General features: G+C 39.9%; 1 protein-coding gene across 2 annotated transcripts; it reads left to right on the top strand.

Moving 5' to 3' along the window:
- The first annotated feature begins 757 nt into the window (after positions 1-757).
- Positions 758-18,341, top strand: LOC144198130 (junction plakoglobin a-like). 2 transcript variants are annotated; one of them, XM_077718996.1, is made up of 16 exons: positions 758-962; positions 8,551-8,586; positions 9,606-9,770; positions 9,851-10,101; positions 10,623-10,861; positions 11,270-11,471; positions 11,755-11,899; positions 12,079-12,182; positions 12,492-12,830; positions 12,935-13,087; positions 14,119-14,238; positions 14,306-14,456; positions 15,292-15,413; positions 15,490-15,529; positions 16,609-16,744; positions 17,514-18,341. In XM_077718996.1, the coding sequence occupies exons 2-15, from the start codon at positions 8,574-8,576 to the stop codon at positions 16,740-16,742; spliced, it is 2,178 nt and encodes a 725-aa protein (XP_077575122.1). In that variant the 5' UTR covers positions 758-962; positions 8,551-8,573; the 3' UTR covers positions 16,743-16,744; positions 17,514-18,341. The 2 variants fall into 2 exon arrangements, with proteins under 2 accessions (XP_077575122.1, XP_077575123.1); XM_077718997.1 differs by lacking the exon at positions 758-962 and adding an exon at positions 5,179-5,297.
- Positions 18,342-18,475: the final 134 nt, after the last annotated feature.

Below are 18,475 nucleotides of genomic sequence, written 5' to 3'. Positions count from 1 at the left end.
AGTCATAGAACCGGGTATACTATTTGGACACCGAAAAATGAGAATTTGACATTTTTATTGCCTTTTTCTTTCTTTGACCTCATCATCAAATGGCCTGGAAGACTCAGTCCATTCTGGGAATGAAGTCAGTCATTCGCATATATTAGTCTATACAATCTGTGAAAATGGATGGTATCACTATGCGACACATGAGTAATTCCTTACCCAACTATGGTGACTCACTTTACTTGTCTGGTATCGTTGTTTGTCATTACTCTATTGAGGTGTGGCCTATAATGAATACATTACTTCAGCAATTTTTGTTGTACTTTGGTCATTTCAACTCCTTTGAGTCATTGGGTGCTATTAACAATGATAAATGATGATACAAAGATGACTGAGTTATGACTGCCAACCCTCCAACCAAATGGATTGGACACCCTTTTTTCAACGTTTGCCAGACCTCCTACCAAATGGATTGGACACCTACTTTTGTCAATGTTTGAGGTGGGGGACACCCTGAATCGATGGCCTACTGTTATTGTTGTTGTTATTATTATTATTATTATTTGTTTTTTTAGATAGATTTGTTGAATGTAAACTCAAGTTTGAAAGGCTTAACCTGTAAATTTACAACATAAAAAATGTACAAATAAGGGAATATGATTTTCTCTCTAGGATATTTCCATATTCTATTGTACTTCTAAATAAATAATTCTATTAAAAAGGGGACACAATGCATTGCGCGAGCAACAACAGTTTGGGTGGGGCCGCTGTGGAGGGGGCGGAGTCTACTCGGAGGTGACGCCGCTTTGACTCTATGTACTCTCGTGCGTTGGAGTTGGAGAGCGTGGAGGAAAAAAGACAGAAAGAAAGCCAGAAAGAGTGGCGGAAAGTTGCAGCGAAATCAAGCAAGTGTGCGGACGGAATCAAACAAGTATATCTTGGAATTCTCTCGAACGATCGTCTCTAAAACTCGTCAGGTGAGTTTCGCCAAGTGGACATTTTTGCTACTGTTACGAGCTGTGCAGTGCTTTGTTTTCCGTGTTTTGTTTTCTTACTGTTTGAGTGCGTGATTTCCCTCTAAACTGTGTTATCTAATAACTCATGGGGCTATATGTGCGATTTGTTGCACATTTCAAATAAAATTTAGTGTTTTTTAATCATTTTCGTCTATTTCCGCATGTTTGCACTGGCTTCCTCTGTACCATCGACACGTATTATGTTTTTTTTCTCTCGCTGCCACAGTATTAAAGTTTTCTTTGTTGGGTCTTTTTCCCCATTTTTAATCAATGTATCGATTTTAGGTGACGTCACTTGTCAATAGTCCCACCTTAACTGTCAGCGTCCACGAAGTTAAGCGCGTGCGTTTGATAAAGGCAGCAGGTGAATTACTATGCGCTCTTAAAAACATGTAATTTTTTATGTTGTTTGTTATCTAATTGCCTGAATAGACTCTTTATCTTGTTTAGCTAACAGATTCTCCCCTAATTTAATCCGTGGATCAGTGTTTTGCAATATTTTTTGGGCTGGGGCACACTTTTTGCATTGAAAGAAATTTCAACGGACGCCAACATCGGTGCTGGAGCCTATCCCAGCTGACTCCCGACACGAGGCGAGGGACACCCTGAATTGGTAGCCGGCCAATCACAGGGTGCCAGGAGACAAACTACCATTCATGCTCACACTCTTACCTAGGGGCAATTTAGAGTGTCCAATCAGCCTACCATGCATGTCTTTGGAGTTTGGGAGGAAACTGGAGTACCCAGAGAAAACCCACACGGGCCCGGGGAGAACATGCAAACTCCACACAAGTGGAGCGACCTGGATTTCAACCCACGTCCCCCCACTGTGAGGCTGACGCGCTAACCATTAAGCTGCCGGGTCACTCATAGATATATTTAGATTTTTTTTTATATAAATCTGATTAAAAGAACTGGATGAAAAGCCCTAAATATTCAGTTTTTTTAATAGATCTAAAACAATGTTTATTTGAACTTAAAAAGGTCTTTCAATCATTTGTTTTTTTATTTCAAAAGGAAAACCATTTTTTAAAATTAAGTTCAATATTAAAGTCAAAAACTGAAAGTAGTTTTATATGTTTATTTTTAGATTAAACAAAATGCTTTTTGAAGAGGAAAATCCGGAAATTAATGTACATCTATAATCTTCATTTGAATTTGATCCTAAAACAGAAACTCGGCACTCATGATTTACTTTCTCGGGCTGCACTAAATAATGTGGCGGTCCAGTTTTGGCCCCCGGGCCGCCACTTTGACAACAGTGCCTTAAATGGATCTAATTCTAAGACAACTCCCACCCACCCAAATGTCTCACTCTGCTGCCAAACTGGCCGTGATATTGTTGCTTCATTCTTGACAAGAATTTTTTTTCCAATCCTGCTTAGTGGTGGCAACTGGAGAACACATTCCATTCACTCAGCTTCATGAGTAATTCGACTGAAATCAGCATCAAGCTGAAATTACTTTCATCTCATCTGCCTTTTCAATGCGATTACATTCTGTAGCATCCAACTTTTTACATCTGTCAAACTTAACTCTGGCACAGTTAGCCATGTAAAGAGATTTCATGCTATCTAATCTTGTGATTTTAAGCAGCGTGAAACAAACCAAGCACTACTTTTGTCCGTGCTCTGAATACATGTCTGGGTAAAAAACAGGGTGTCAATATGTCGTGTCTCGTGTAAGCCTACCCGTGGCCAAGTAGTGCAACATCAGACAACCCCCCTGGTCTGAAAGCTACACCCGTCTGCCCTCAAATAACGGGGTAGATGATGGGAGTTGGGCACGCAGTAGGGGGTGACTTGCTTTAGATTTCACTGATACATCTGTGGTGGCACACTGATAATCTCTCCCCCCATGCTTAATTCCCTCATACTGTCCTACATTATAACAGCACAAGGGGCCAGGAGATCCTTCTGTTTATAAATAGGTCTACACTTTGCAAAAGAGATTACTCTATGGCATGTTGCCTAACCTCTTTGTTCACATGTAAAATTTTATTTTCCTGTGGACCGAATCTGGTTATTATCTGGTTTTACCACCCGTTAGTGCGGTCATTCTTGTGTTTTGAGTGACTTCTCGGCGGGCAGCCTGGAATCGATTCTCACTCATGGTTGTCTGTCTCCATCTACGCCCGATGAATGACTGGCGACCAGTCGAGAGTGTAGTCTGCCTTTCACCCTAAGTCAGCTGAGATAGACTCTGTCATTTTCCACAGCATTGACAAGGAGAAGCTGTTTTGAAAATGAATGTATTATATTTAGTTCATCTGGGTACACTTGTACTTGATCGGTACTACATATAGTGGTGCAAGCACTCCAGCATCGGTAATGATTTTTTTATTTTTATGTAACCACTTCAACACAATTATAAATGTCCTGACTTCTAGTATTTACAAATATTTGATTTAATCCTTGAATATGTATTAGAAGAAAATACAAAAACCTTTTAAACGGATTGCGCAAGCTTTGTAATGATCAGCTAAAGTTTACTGGACCCCAGCATTGCATTCTTTAGGTTGCCATTACACTTTCAATGTGTTCTCCAAGACAACCTCCTTTGAGATCGTATTCTATCTGAAAAATTCATCATCTGTCAGACCGCCTCAGTGTGTAACCACGCACTGATGCACAGCAGCGGTTGTTTTAGCTGAAAGTATAGTAGGTCCGTTCCCTTACATGGCTTTGGCCATTGCACTTTGGCCTGTGTGCAGAAAAGTTTCTGCTTCTGCGGTTGCAACCAATAGAGACATTTGAATACCAGGTTGTTTTTCACTGTGACTGCAGTAGTGGAACAATACTGCTACTCTTTTCCATTCTTTTGAACAAAACGTCTCTGTGTTTTAAGACTTTGTACCTCCTCTTTTTTCTCCCTAACCAGCAACCAAGTCACTGCACAAACCTTTCTCAGCTTCAAACTCGGCAAGTGGAATTAAATGCAATTTTGGTTTTTGATGATGCACTGCTTCCTGATGGAAAAGACAAATTTGCAACGCAACAGCTGACGTCATATTTTTGCAATAAGAAGTGAGAAGTTCAAGTCATCAATGAATGTTTCAAGGAATACACTTCTTGCACAATATAATTCATCTGGTATTTTTTCCCCCTATTTCAAAATCAAGTGTTTCCCTAAAAATTATAATATATAATATATATGCATGAAAAGTGCAGCACTGTTGTGTAAACAATGTAAACCAGGCATTTATGTCTAGGAATTTTGCTGGATTTTAACATAGTCAAATCCGGGTCATCTATTACCTGGTCGCAGGTGTGCAGGTATAAATGCGACTGTAGTTTTTGGTCGTGTGTTTTATGATCATAAGCTGAAATGCTTTGAAGGATTTTTGTTGTATTTTTCTTAAATGTCAGGTCTGAGTTTGTTTTCGGATAGATTTTGAGTGTTTAGGAAGATTGGGTAATCAGGAAAAACATTTCCATCGTTTTTGTCCTTCCTTATCAACCTCATGTAATTTGATTCTGCACAACACATAAGTCCCTCCTCTGAGACGACTCACATTTCCTTTGATTCATGATTGATAGCACTACCCTTTCTTTTCCAACCACCAAACTTCTTTTGGCTTGAGTCAACCAATTTTGAGTAGCACAGTAAATTAATTTCATAAATGGTTGCTTGTTTTATTCATTGGTGGGCTTGCTCTGCTCAACTGTGTTGCTGCTAATATTTCTACATCAGCCAAAGAAGGGGAGTGTTGCTAAATCTGCCACATAGAAACACATTTACTTTTCACATTGCACTGCATCAGAATGTCATTTTCCATTCTTTCTCTGAGCTTTTGGCATTTTGCTGTCGCTGTCTTCTGGTTTCCATCATCTGTGTGTTCTAGTCAATTTACAAAAACACACTCTGGGATTTTATAAAATGAAGTCCAGCAATTGTGAAAAGAGCCTATCACGTCATTTGTATCTAACTATATAAACATTTTCTAAAGTACAGCTTTTTCTAATAAATATCTGTTCTTGGAAACATCAATGGTGTTAGGTAATTTCGAACACCACTTCCTATCACCCGCCACAATGAATCCATTATCTCTGCATCACTTCACATTCTCCCATATTGATTTATAATGAACATCTATCCAGTTAGCCCCTCAGCCCGTTATGTCGCTGGAGTTATTATGTGTGAGTTGGGCATGTGCGGAAGGGTTGTGGTCTGATGTGTTCTCTCTTGAGAATCAATGCAGATAGGAGTTAGTCTGCGGTGGCCTGTTGTTTTGTTAAAAAAGAAAAGATTGGACTGCTCCGTTTTGCACTCAAGTCATCGCGGAAACAGCTTAAAGTAAGAGATTTTGTTGCATGTCAGAGGCTACATAAATATGTGTCAGGGGTCGCATGTTCATAGAGTCAAACGATATATCTAATACTTGATCTGTTTTGGGCAGATGGTGCAAGCATTACAGATGTGTGGTAACATAATCTGCTTTATTTGGATGTCTAAAGCATGACATTAGCAATCCTGTTAAATCAGAAAACCAAACAAGGTGTCTTATTGGTTATGGTTAGTATGCTTTGTTGTTGTTATGTTGCACATTCAGCATGCCATACTGTAAATTGATTTCTTCAAATTGGTGGTTTAACCTAATACTAATTCAACTTAAATTAATAATCCCATTTGCCAAAACTCGGCTGAGCGTTGGCCTCAGTGATGGACCTGGGTTCAAATCCAGGTGGCTCCACCTGTGTGGAGTTTGCATGTTCTCTCCGGGCCTGTGTGGGTTTTCTCTGGGTACTCTGGTTTCCTCCTACATTCCAAAGACATGCGTGGCAGGCTGATTGGACACTCTAAATTGCCCCTACGTATGAGTGTGAGCGTGAATGGTTGTTTATCTCCTTGTCCAATTTGCGTGTCCCCCGCCTCTGGCCCTAAGTCAGCTGGTATATGCTCCAGCACCCCTTGCGACCCTAGTTAGAATAAACAGGTTCCAAAAATGAGATGAGATGAGAGATTTGCCAAAAACCATCAAGTGTGAACAACAACAACTCATTTCAGTATGCATGTTGGGATCCATTTTACAGTAGAAGCAGCATTTAACTCCACCCCCCTGGGCCTCATGCCTGAGCTGATTCTATCCTGCTGCGACAGAAAGAAGCGCTTAGGCTAGCAAAGTCCAAGTCTGCCTTACTGGAATGTCTATTATAGATACACTGGCTGGGCAAATACAATTTCTTTTCTTATCTATCAGACTTTGGTGGTTAATTGTCAGAGCTTGAGTGAGGCTTTACAGTCAGTTATGATATGTGTATTGACAATCATTCCGCACGCATAACCCCACATGATGATGCCACACCCCTTTTGGGAGTTTGTCAGTGCAAGGGAGTGACGAGACACTCCCTGTCTACATGCCTAAGTGAAGTGGGAGCAGTCAGTTTGTCATGAATTTACACCCCATGAGTTTTTCCATTGTTGATGAAGTATCTTCATAAATAAGTCAGTCGTTGATTTGGACAGGGAGTAGTGAGGTTTGAGGTCTCTGAAAAACACAACTACTGCACAATCTAAATGTATTATGTCTGTGTGGAATGTCACGATAGCGTTTTAGCAGCTCTCCTGAACAACTCATGCAATGCGTTTCTGTTGCAACATGTTCACCTGCCGCTTTCACAAATGTCTGGACCGCATTTACGTTCCACTGAAAAATAGCACCTCCTCTTTTACTGCAAGTGGAGGACCTTGCTCAACAAGAAAGTGGGAGTTTTCCCTTCTTAGGATTCAATGTTTCTTGGATATTATTGGCAAAAAAACACGTGTTGGTAATTGTGCTGATAAAGCAGTACTATGACAGGAAATGATTCACTACATATTAACTGGAAGAGTGCAAAGTTCATTTTGAAGTGCACTATAATATACTGTACAGTGTACATGGACTTTGATTTTATGTTATTCTTCCTTTTTACTTTTTTTTTTACTTTGTGGTAAGCTAATAAGAACCAGTCTTCTTTCCATTCTCCCACCAAGAAAAGCCTATTTTGAGTCATCAGATGGCTCCGTCGATAAAATGCCACAGTGGATTCACAGGCCATGCCGAGTTTCGGTTGCCAAGGTGACGTGCGGCTGTGTTACAGCATTGAAACAGTTCAGTGACCCCATCGTCTCGCCGGAGGGGTTGCTACTAAATGCTAGCCCGGATGTATAGGACACTTGTTGTTTTGTCTTAATTGCTGTTTATCAGTAAAATACTTCATTTGAAAGCATATCGCTTGGTTGATAAACAAACTTTGGTCAGTTACCACTTAATGGGCAGGAGGCCACACCCTGAGAGTGATTTATATGCACATGAGTCATTGCTTTATCATGTCACATGTTGCTGCAAGTACTCAAGGGGCCTGGTTAGGCAGGATCTACAGCTCGACAACCTTGCTGAGACAGTGCTTTGGGCTAATGGAGTGTAGAGTTCGAAAAGTCTCTATGAGTATCTCAACTGCATTACATTTGGCCTTTTTATCGCAGGTCAAAACCCACTTAGTTTTTTAACTTGGACAAAAACATGGGTTCGTCACCTGGTACAATTCCATGAAAAAGACTGAGTGTGAAGTCTTTTGAATCCGTTACTCATCAAGCAATTACTTTATTCTTTGTTCGTACTAACACTCGTTGCCCAACAGTCAAAGACGAAACAGCACAGTGAATTCATTGTGTTGTCTGAGACAGCCGGCTATTAAAAAATGCAGAGGTTTCTGTGATGAGGAAGGATTCTGTTGTGGATAATGTCACAGCTGCAGACAGTGACAAGAAAAAAAAGATTACATCAAGCCTGCCATTTTGTAGTTGAACTTAATATTTCATATGATCAAAACAAGTTCAAAACAAAAGTTTTTTGTGTATGCAGCGAAATACAGTAACTACCAGTAATCATACTCCTAGTGTGCATTGATACAAAGAATGGTGATGATCTGGGAAAGGGTGAGTCGTATGGAGGGGAAGTCTTAACAACCGACATGTTGTGACTAATGTCTGTTACGCCATTTTCTGATACAACAGACGTATTACATTTCAAAAACTTCTCGGAGATGTTGAAAATCTTGTTACCCAGTGAGGTTCTTTGTATTAATCTTCATCGTTTCTGGATAAAAATGGCATTTTTTAACTTGAGAAGTTTTGACATTCAATCACACGGCACTTTTCACTTACTGTTTATTCCCATGCTTACATGGAGTTCACACACTTTAACCTAAAACCAGAAGGACGAGTTTCAGTTCACAATGTGTCAGCAATCGGCTGCTCCCACAACTTTATGGGCGTAGTCCTGAGGTGAAAGGTCAGCAGGGTGAGCTCACATTCCTAATTTGCAGAAGCCTCTAATCACTTTGCTTCAAATCTTTTCTATTCGAAATTACTCCCCCATGATTTAATGTTACTATCTGAAAGGATGGCCTCATCTTTATCTTATTCAAATACACTCTCTTCCTTTCTTGTTTAAAAAAGGAAAAAGACAAGACTGTTTGTATGTATTTGCAAATATTAAGTGTAGTGTTTTGTCGTTCTTCCCAAAAAAATACTTATAATTTATTTTTTGGGCCTCTGTTTCCTTCAGGTTTGTGACTACAGGAGGCAAGGATGTCAGTGCAAAGTAAGTGTATTTCCTATCAGTCCTATTTTTTTATGTCTCCAATGTCTAATTAACTCTCCTGTCTTCTCAGTTTTGATGGTTCTAATTACAAGGCTCACCACTTAAATTTGACAATTTTTTAAAGAAAATTACACATTTAACTAAAATTCAAATACATTAAGTTGCATCCTCCTCATTCAATTGCTGACGCTCGTCTGGGCGGTAAACAGTGAACCAGCCAGCTTCCCCAGGCATGTTGATTTAATTACAAAGAATAAACTATTTAAATCTACTTCACTTGGAGTTCTTATCCTGCAGCTGATGAAGTATTTTTCTGTTATAAAATTCCCATGATAAATTCAGTTTGCAGATTTGTCATAGGTGACATAGCAGCTTCCTGTACTTTGAAAAACTCTTAACTGCGCGTGGTTAGTCTTAAATTATTATTCTTATGTAATTCATCAATCAGATTAGTCTTCTTCACCAAAAAAAATCCACAATGCTGCTCGATTACTTCGATTAGATTGCATACTGTACAGTAATCCCTCGAATATCACGGTTTTAACTTTCGCGGCTTCACTACATCGCAGATTTTTTTATGGGGGGATTTATTTTAAATAAATGTTTCATTTAAAAGTTCATAATGTGAAAATCCATGCTGAAACTGTCCTCCCCTTGCTACTAGGACTCAGCACTGAAGTAATTTTTTTTTTTTAAATAGGTCTGATGCTACTTTGCAGTTTTTCGTTTATCGCGGCCATATCTGGTTTACATTAACCGCGATTATCCAGGGGTTAATGTAGCCATTCCTTAGGTAAATGCACCGCCCATGGGTGTTTTCTCCATAACAAGACAACTGTACCCTGTAAATTCCAGCAAAAATCACCCTCTCACAAATGTAAACCTTAAAATTCTATTATTGGGAAAGGTTGCAAGGAAATGATATAGCCTGAAAAATACATTAGTCTACTAGATGTTTTACATGTGCACAATCTTTGTCAGACATTTGATTGCTCCTACCTATTTTTTGTATGTGACAGTGAGTGAGATGGATAGAGGGGTAACAAAGGTGACAGAGTGGCAGGAAACCAGATACGGAATGGACTCGGGCATCCAGTCTGGAGCCAACACGATCAGAAATGACGACGGTGACTTCACCACCAAGCAGTATACCATGACCACCACCGTCACCACAGAACCACAAGGTGAGACATGAAAAGACCCTCTCACCATTGGGAGAAACCTCTCCAGTATTTGCTCAATGAGTTTTGGCATTCCTTTCCAGACTCCCAGTACGTGTTGACCAGAGGGCAACGCGTGAGGGCTGCCATGTTCCCCGAGACACTGGAGGACAGCACCACCATCTTGGCTACAACCCAAACAGATCCGTCCCAGCTGACTAATGTCCAACGGCTTGCGGAGCCGTCCCAGATGCTTAAGGCAGCAATCATTCATCTGATCAACTACCAAGATGACGCTGAGCTTGCTACACGGGCTGTGCCTGAGCTCACCAAACTGCTCAATGATGAGGATCAGGTATATATTGCCCGAGTGTATTTTACACACCGGGTTCAGATTCTGAAATTGTATAGGCGCTCTACTATTTTACAGTGAAATTATGAATGTCAAAATCCTTAGACGTATAAATTGACTTTGAGGGGCTCGATGTAAGTGCTGGATTACTATACCTTTTTTTTTTTTTTTTTTTACAATTTATTTAACACTGGTAATATAATTTGCTAGGGCACACCCTTTAAACAAGCTATAATGTTCAAGTTTAATAATAATTGTCATCTAAATGAGTAGATACAGAGCTCATTTTGCCAATATCGCACACATCTTGAAGTTGATGTACTCTTCGCTGCGCTTTTGCTGATGACTATTATATCTTTTTCATCACAGCCTCGAATAAATACAGGTTAATTCCCCACTGTGTTTGCAATTGTAGCTTTCATGTCATTCAGGTCTGTACCTACAACTGATTCCCCCCATAGCGCCCCAATGCATTTATTTATTTATTTACTCACATCATACCCAAATAACCATCTTTCCATCAGGTGGTGGTCAGCAAGGCAGCACAGATTGTCAACCAGTTGACCCGCAAGGAAGCGTCTCGCCATGCGCTGATGCAGTCCCCTCAGATGGTGGCCGCGGTGGTGCGAGCCATGCAGAACACCAACGACATGGAGACTGCCAGAGCCACGGCCAGCATCCTCCACAATCTCTCCCACAAAAGAGAGGGCCTGCTCTCCATTTTCAAGTCTGGTGGCATTCCCGCACTTGTCCGCATGCTCAGGTACTGAGCGTTCATCTATCTCTATTCTCTATTTTATTTTAAATTGCCTTTCAAGATGACATGTATGTTTTTGGTGTTGGCTTTTATCATATAAGTTTCCCCCAGTAATGTAACTTATACTTTAAGTGCAACTTATGTTTTTTGCCTTCTCAATCATGCATAAAGTTAAATCTGGGCATTGTGGAAAATCACATGATTTATTAAACCCTACGTTGGTTAGTATAAGGGCACCCAGTGGCTCTTTTGGCAGCTTTAGTTTAAGAATCCACACCGAAGTGTCAATTGCGGAGTATTTTATTAGATATGATATCAAATTTACGATAGAAGGAATTTATTACAATACAATATTACTTTTGCCCAGCACTACACCGTCGGGCAATTGTTCTTACTTTATCCCTTTGTGCTTAGCTCTCCCGTGGAATCTGTTCTCTTCTATGCCATCACAACCCTCCACAACTTGCTTCTACACCAAGAGGGAGCCAAAATGGCCGTGCGTTTGGCTGACGGCTTGCAAAGAATGGTCCCCCTTCTTAAGAAAAGCAACCCCAAGTTTCTGGCCATCACAACAGATTGTCTGCAGCTGCTGTCCTATGGCAATCAGGAGAGCAAGGTGTGTTCACATAATACAAAGTTATGTACTATACTTCATATTAGTAGAGGATTGTACTTGTGTATACAAGGCTTGATTTGGGTGTGTCATTTGTACAGTGTTCAAGTTCAGTCAGGTTTGGGTGCGGTGTGTGTGAGAAATTAATTTGTATTGCACGTCGGAACTAACTTTAAAAAAAATCTTAAACAGTTTTTCAATAAATACCCCTACAAAGATATATTTTTTGAATATGCACCAAACTGTACCATTTAAACTGCATCTTAAACACTTTTTTTTGTCACAGCTCATCATCCTTGCTAATGGTGGTCCCGAGGGTCTTGTTCACATCATGAGGAACTACAACTACGAGAAGCTGCTGTGGACCACAAGCCGAGTCCTCAAAGTCCTATCTGTGTGCCCCAGTAACAAGCCTGCCATTGTAGAGGCTGGTATGTGAGATATTAGTTTCTGAGGATCCACCCCCAACACACACCTGTGTGCACAAGCAGGAGGGGTTACTATGTTAATGGAAATGTGGTTAATAGCCTCTCATCAAGTACAAAATTACATGACAGCACTTTTTTTAAAATGTACGGTTGTGAGCTGATACTGGTGTTTCCCCCCCCAGGTGGGATGCAGGCTCTGGGTAAACACCTGACTGGCAGCAGCCAGCGTCTAATGCAGAACTGTCTCTGGACACTCCGGAACCTGTCTGATGCTGCCACCAAGCAGGTGTGGTGTGCTTTAAGTTTTGTTCTCGTTGTTGAAGTTTTGTAAACAGAGTGACCCTAAAAATAAACAGAAAGTGGTCTGGAAATTCTGCAGAATCAGAGGGAAGTGATGCAATGGAAAGGGCATTTTCAACGTTCACTGGTAGCCCCTCTCAGTCAAATTGAAGGTCTAATTGCCATCAATAGCAGCTTTTAAATATCTCATCAACCTACCCTCGTCATTCCTGTTTTTCCTCTTGGCTTGCTGTCAATTACTTAATCTTCATGGTGGAAATACAGATGTGGACAAAGCATTGCTGTTGTGTTTCAGGAGGGAATGGACGGCCTGCTGCAGGTGTTGGTCAACCTGCTGAGCTCCGATGACATCAACATGCTCACCTGTGCCACTGGGATCTTGTCTAATCTCACATGCAACAACGCCTATAACAAAACTCTGGTCACCCAGAGCAATGGCATTGAGGCGCTGATCCATGCCATACTGCGCGCTGGCGAAAAAGAGGATGTGACCGAGCCCGCTATTTGCGCCTTGCGTCACCTGACTTCGCGCCACCAGCAAGCCGAGGCGGCACAGAACGCAGTGAGGAGACATTACGGCATCCCAGCCATTGTCAAGCTTCTCAACCAGCCATACTACTGGCCGGTTATCAAGGTAGTTTGGTTTTTTTTTTTCAAGCAGATGGAAATTTGTAAAAGAAAAAATGTTTTCACACAGTGTCCAGAGATATGAGTGGCATTTGTTTTCTTTTCATGAAGGCTGTGGTGGGCCTGATCCGTAACTTGGCCTTGTGCCCGGAAAACCAAGCCCCGCTGAGGGATGCAGGCGCTATCCCCCGTCTGGTCAACCTGTTACTCAAAGCCCACCAGGATGCCCAGAAACATGGCTCATCCAACCAGCAGACATACCAGGTGTGTGCCCTCATTTGGTGTATAATTGTTTTTCTATATTACATACTATGCAGCAAGGATGTTCAAACTGTTTTCTTCTAGGTCCGCTTTCAGAAAAATGAATGGCAGCAATTATTATTTCTATATATATAGTCATGCCTCTACTTACAAAATTAATTTATTCCAAGAATTTTGTTCACTTGAAAAGTTCGTAAGTAGAGTTGTACTTTATATTTAAATTCTCTAATTCGTTAAACTGTCCTTACACAACTACCAACTAAACCCTTTAAAATTGGTCAAAATGTCCCCATTTTGTATGAAAGATGTGAGGAAACATAAAAATGAGAGAAAATGATAAGGAAAGGATTTAATAATGTCTTAAAATAAATAAAGCATACGAAAGTGTGGCCTGGGCCACTGAAATATCTCCCTCTGCAGCCGTTAATATCCGTGTTTCTCCCCCAGATGGCGGCAAGGGTACGTTTTACCTGGGCCGAAAACCGTCCACTTTGTAGTACATTTTAGACTTTTATGTGTGTGCGTGTGTGAAAATATGTGCCATCGTATCTCGAGTCGCTCATTTGCATATAAAAAAAATTGTAACCTGAAACTTTAGTTCCTAGAGACATTCGTAAGTAGAGGTATGACTGTATGAGCATTGAAATCAGGTGAAAAAAAATTGAAACCAGGAGCCAAGAGCTGTGAGGGCGATGTGCTAACCACTCACGCCAAAAATCTAAAGAAAATCACACCCAAGATGATAGTTCTTTACCAAATTGGATTTTCAAAAGTAAATTGAACTATGTAAATCATAATACTGGAATTCTCCAGTTTCCTACATTGATTGGAAATAACAGACACATTATTTAAGGGAATATATCCATCGAGTGTTAAAGCGGAAAAATGTAGGCTGTGTTTAAGATTCTTTTGCGGCCCATATCGATTGAAATTTTCATTATTTGCTCTGAGCCAATTAAAGTGGGCCCCAGTTTACACACATTTAGAGCCTGCTGCTATAAAGCGTTTACATCTATTGCCTGCTGTTTTTACAGGATGGTGTGAGGATGGAAGAGATAGTGGAGGGCTGTACAGGAGCCCTACACATCTTGGCTCGAGATCCCGTCAACAGAGCAGAGATCGCCAACCTGCAGACCATTCCTCTTTTTGTTCAGGTACCTTGACCACTTCCTTCTTTTGTATAGCTGGAACTCTTTTTTTAAAGTTCCTCTGGCTCGCCAGCTTCTCTACTCGCCAGTGGACAACGTAAAGCGCGTGGCAGCCGGCGTTCTGTGCGAGCTGGCTCTTGACAAACAATCAGCCGAGGCCATCGACGGCGAGGGAGCGTCTGCTCCGCTCATGGACCTCCTGCACTCTGACAACGAGGGCATTGGTAAGAATTATATTTGTGATTGCTAGATGTCCAATCTATTTTGACCAGGAGGGGCAAATGAACACAATGAAACAAGCACATTTTTTTTGTTCAATATTTCAATGTTTAAACAAATTCGACCTCTATCTCCATAAATTGCGTGTCATGAGTTGCATATTGTTTTTAAGTGTATTATTTTAGAGCATAAACATTATGTATTTCTCTTTATTTGCATTTTAATTCCAAGGATAGTTTTATTAACATTGTATTGATTTATTTCCGTTTTTTTATTTATTTGTAAATGTATTAATTTTAATAACCAATTAAAAATAAATAGAAAATAATTGAAACAAGTGAAAAGACACATAAATTCATCTATTAGTTACTATTGGGCAGCTCTGTGAAAGATTGGTTAGCACCGGGTACTCCGGTTTCATCCCACATACCAAAAACATGCTGGGCAGGCTGGTTGAAGACTCCAAATTGCCCCTAGGTATGAGTTTGAGTGACTGGTTGTCCGTCTCCTTGTGCCCCGCGATTGGCTGGTCAACAAATCAGGGTCTCCCTCGCCTGCTGCCCGTTGTTGGCTGGGATAAGCTATAGCACCCCATGTGTCCCCTCTGAGGAAAAGCTATAAGAAAAATGAATGGTTAGCATCTAAACTGATTATTTGACACAAGAGTACATCTTCAGAAAAAATGATAGATTTTCTTGCCATTTAAAGGTGGCACATCCACTTTCTTTAACTTTGAATTACTCACTAGAATGTGTAAATATACATTGCTCCAATTTCTAAAAAGGCAACTGTATGCTACCAGACTGCCTTTAAACTCCTGGTGTCGGATTTCATCCACAGCCACATACGCTGCCGCCGTCCTCTTCCGCATATCTGAAGATAAGAGCGCTGAGCACAAGAAGAGAGTTTCCAGGGAGCTGACTCACTCCATGTTTAAGCACGACCCTGCCGCCTGGGAGATGGTAAGGTTCCCGCCGCCCCCGTCGGGCACACTTGTCAACTACGCCTGACAAATTCCCTCGCTTCACCTCTTTGCAGGCCCACAACAGCGTCACCATGGAAGCATCTTACCAAGATGGTGAGTACATGTGACCGGAATGTGCACATCTGTGACATTCCTCTGCACGCTACATTAACCGCCAGTGAAGAGTCTCACTTAGCCTGCGTTCAGACTGCAGGCATATCCGATGCCAAAGGTTTCATCCTCACATCCATTTTTATTGGGATTCCTCTTCAGACTTTTTATTTATTTATTTATTGCAATTGTGGCCTGGTCAGACTGGGCCACGTTATTGAGCCATTTAGATGAGATTAAATTAGATAACTATTCATTCCGTATTCAGGAAATTTCACTGTCACAAGAGGGTGAGAATACAGACATAGGAAAAGACATTTTAGACATAAATAAATGGGCAATGAATAAGTAAATAAATGAATAAATCAATAGAATAAAAACACAAATAAATAAATAGATAAATAAATGAATACATAAATAGCTAGATGGATGAATAGATAAACAAAAAAACCCAGAAATAACCATAAATATATACTCATACATACACACACACATATATATATATATATATATATATATATATATATATATATATATATATATATATATATATATATATATATATATATATATATATATATATATATATATATATATATATATATATATATATATATATATATATATATATATATATATATATATATATATATATCTGTGAGTGTGTGTGCGTACGTACATACATACATACATATATATACATATATACATGTATACATATATACATGTATACATACACATAGATTGATGCACATGTAGACATATTGTTGGTGTTAACATTCAGCCATTGCTTTTGTCAGAGAGCCTGACAGCTGATGGGAGGAATTTGACAGTTTGAAGAGGCCACGATGAGGTCTTCTAGGCCGTGTAGAGTTTGACATTGGAGGGAATTAACCCTTACTCTTCCAATTTTTTAGCAAGCTACGTTACAGTGATGTTATTTTCCTGTACACTTATGTGACGTGTTTAAATCCAAACATACTCAATAACTCATGGGCCGCATCCAGTCGATAGTCCTAACCATTTATAAATGTGCGGGTGTCAGCTGTGCTAAGGGTTGAAATATGCTTGTGACATTGCAGATGTGGATGTTCCTTACCAAACCTACGGCGGCTACGCAGGCGACAATTCCATGGACGCCGTGGACGGCGCCTGTATACATGACGATTTAGTCCACGAAATCCACTACAGGGGGCAGCAGTTCGAGCCTTACTAAAGGTCAGTGTGCATTGCAAGCGTGCTTTCAGCCTAATAAGGGTAGCTTTTATTACATGTAATAGCACAGCTTTATTATACACGTGCACTGATCATATCAGTGGTCATTTGACCTGTGCAATGTCCACTGCGTATTGTTGATTTCAACAAATGTGGAGGATCTCACTCTTCCCTAGTTGTATTTTCAGATCTATCAACCGATCTGAAAATACAACTTCAGAGGCAGATTAGGGAAGAGTGAGATCAATTTAATAGGAAATAGGTTTATTACCAAACTGCAAAGTGGAGAGAGAGCTCTAACAGTGGAGTCCTGTTCGGCGTGATGTTCTTGCAACTCTTTATCGAATGAACAGTGAGTTCGTCTTTATATGGGCAAACAGGGCATAGTATGGTTAACCCTATGACAACCAACACAAACTGGGCAAAATCTGATTAATCAGTGACAGGTCTCCATGACAACGACCAAACTTGTGGGCAAGTTTCTTATGACAATGATGTTTCTATACTTACAAAAACTGATGATTGTCATTTTATCTTACAATATTATCTTACGCAGGTCTCAATTAGAATTATCTTTATTTCTGAATTAATTTAAATCAACGTCTTTTTAGCATTTTCGATGAATTAAAAATGTTTAAAAAAAATTGACCATTTATTTGTATAGCGCTATTGACCACAAGGTAATTCAATGTACTTTACATCACATTGAATTAAGAAAAACACAATTAAAAAGAAAAACTATTTTAAAATAACTATTGTTTCCTTCCCACAGATCCTAAATAGAAGATGGTAGAAAGTGGACCGGAACAAAAGATCTTTATTCATTTTATATGTAATATATATATACAATTATCATTGAGTACGGGACTCCTAATCTTAATAGGGCTTTCTTGCATATGTTTGATATTTTAATATTAATGCGGATCATTTACACACGCTTGAAAAGGGTTCGAAGATCTTAGGAATTCAAGTGTGATTGTGTGTGTGTGTGTGTGTGCGTTTCTGCTTCCGGGTGGGTAATCTATGCTAAAGAGATTTTATTTTGTGAGGATAGATTACTTTTTTCCCCCCTTCCTAAAGAGAAGACTAGTTGACAACACTGCCGCAGGTGGAATAGTGCACCTGCTCATCTTTCTTTTTAATGCCTTTAAATAGTCATTGTGACATTATACGTATTGTCAGCTTTCTCCGGCCAGAACCACAAACTAGAAGAAAAGCACATCTTGAGTTTGTGACACATGTAGTAGACACAAATGGGGAAGGTGGCAAGCCTTTAAAAGAAAGGGAAGCAGATATTGTGACGGCTGCTTCTTATCAATTGCTTCTCATGTTTTAATCTTTTATATTTTACGGGGTAAAGGATCACGTTCTTGGCTTAAGCAAAACATTAACCAACAAAAGAAGAGCTTGTGTGTCTGTAACTATTTACCATTTGATGTCAAAACTCTGATTGACGCGTCAGATTGAATGATTTCTTTTTGTGGATTTAATTTTAGTCGGGATGCCAGCTGGAGAAAACACTACTGACAGGGAAATTTGGACTTACCAAGAGTTTTTACTGCAATTTTCTTAAATAAAATTAAAGGATATATTCAATCTACCTACTTGCTTTTTTTAAATTAATTTTGTTTTGTTTTTATTCACATTTAATTAACTCATTGGCTACCATTGACAGCACCAGACCGTGACCGGACGTTTGGTCGCCGGTCTTTTGGTACCTTTTGGTCGCCGGTC

This window comes from Stigmatopora nigra, chromosome 6, assembly GCF_051989575.1.
Source record: "Stigmatopora nigra isolate UIUO_SnigA chromosome 6, RoL_Snig_1.1, whole genome shotgun sequence".
In the NCBI taxonomy this organism is placed as follows: Eukaryota; Metazoa; Chordata; class Actinopteri; order Syngnathiformes; family Syngnathidae; genus Stigmatopora; species Stigmatopora nigra.
The sequence above is the reverse complement of the archived record's forward strand: the minus strand, read 5'-3'. Positions and strand labels throughout refer to the sequence as shown.

Excerpts from the sequence above, each read along its gene's own strand:
- LOC144198130 (XM_077718996.1), top strand. Across the intron at positions 12,831-12,934 it reads ACTACTGGCCGGTTATCAAG|GCTGTGGTGGGCCTGATCCG; the intron begins GTAGTTTGGTTT and ends CTTTTCATGAAG. Across the intron at positions 15,414-15,489 it reads ACCCTGCCGCCTGGGAGATG|GCCCACAACAGCGTCACCAT; the intron begins GTAAGGTTCCCG and ends ACCTCTTTGCAG.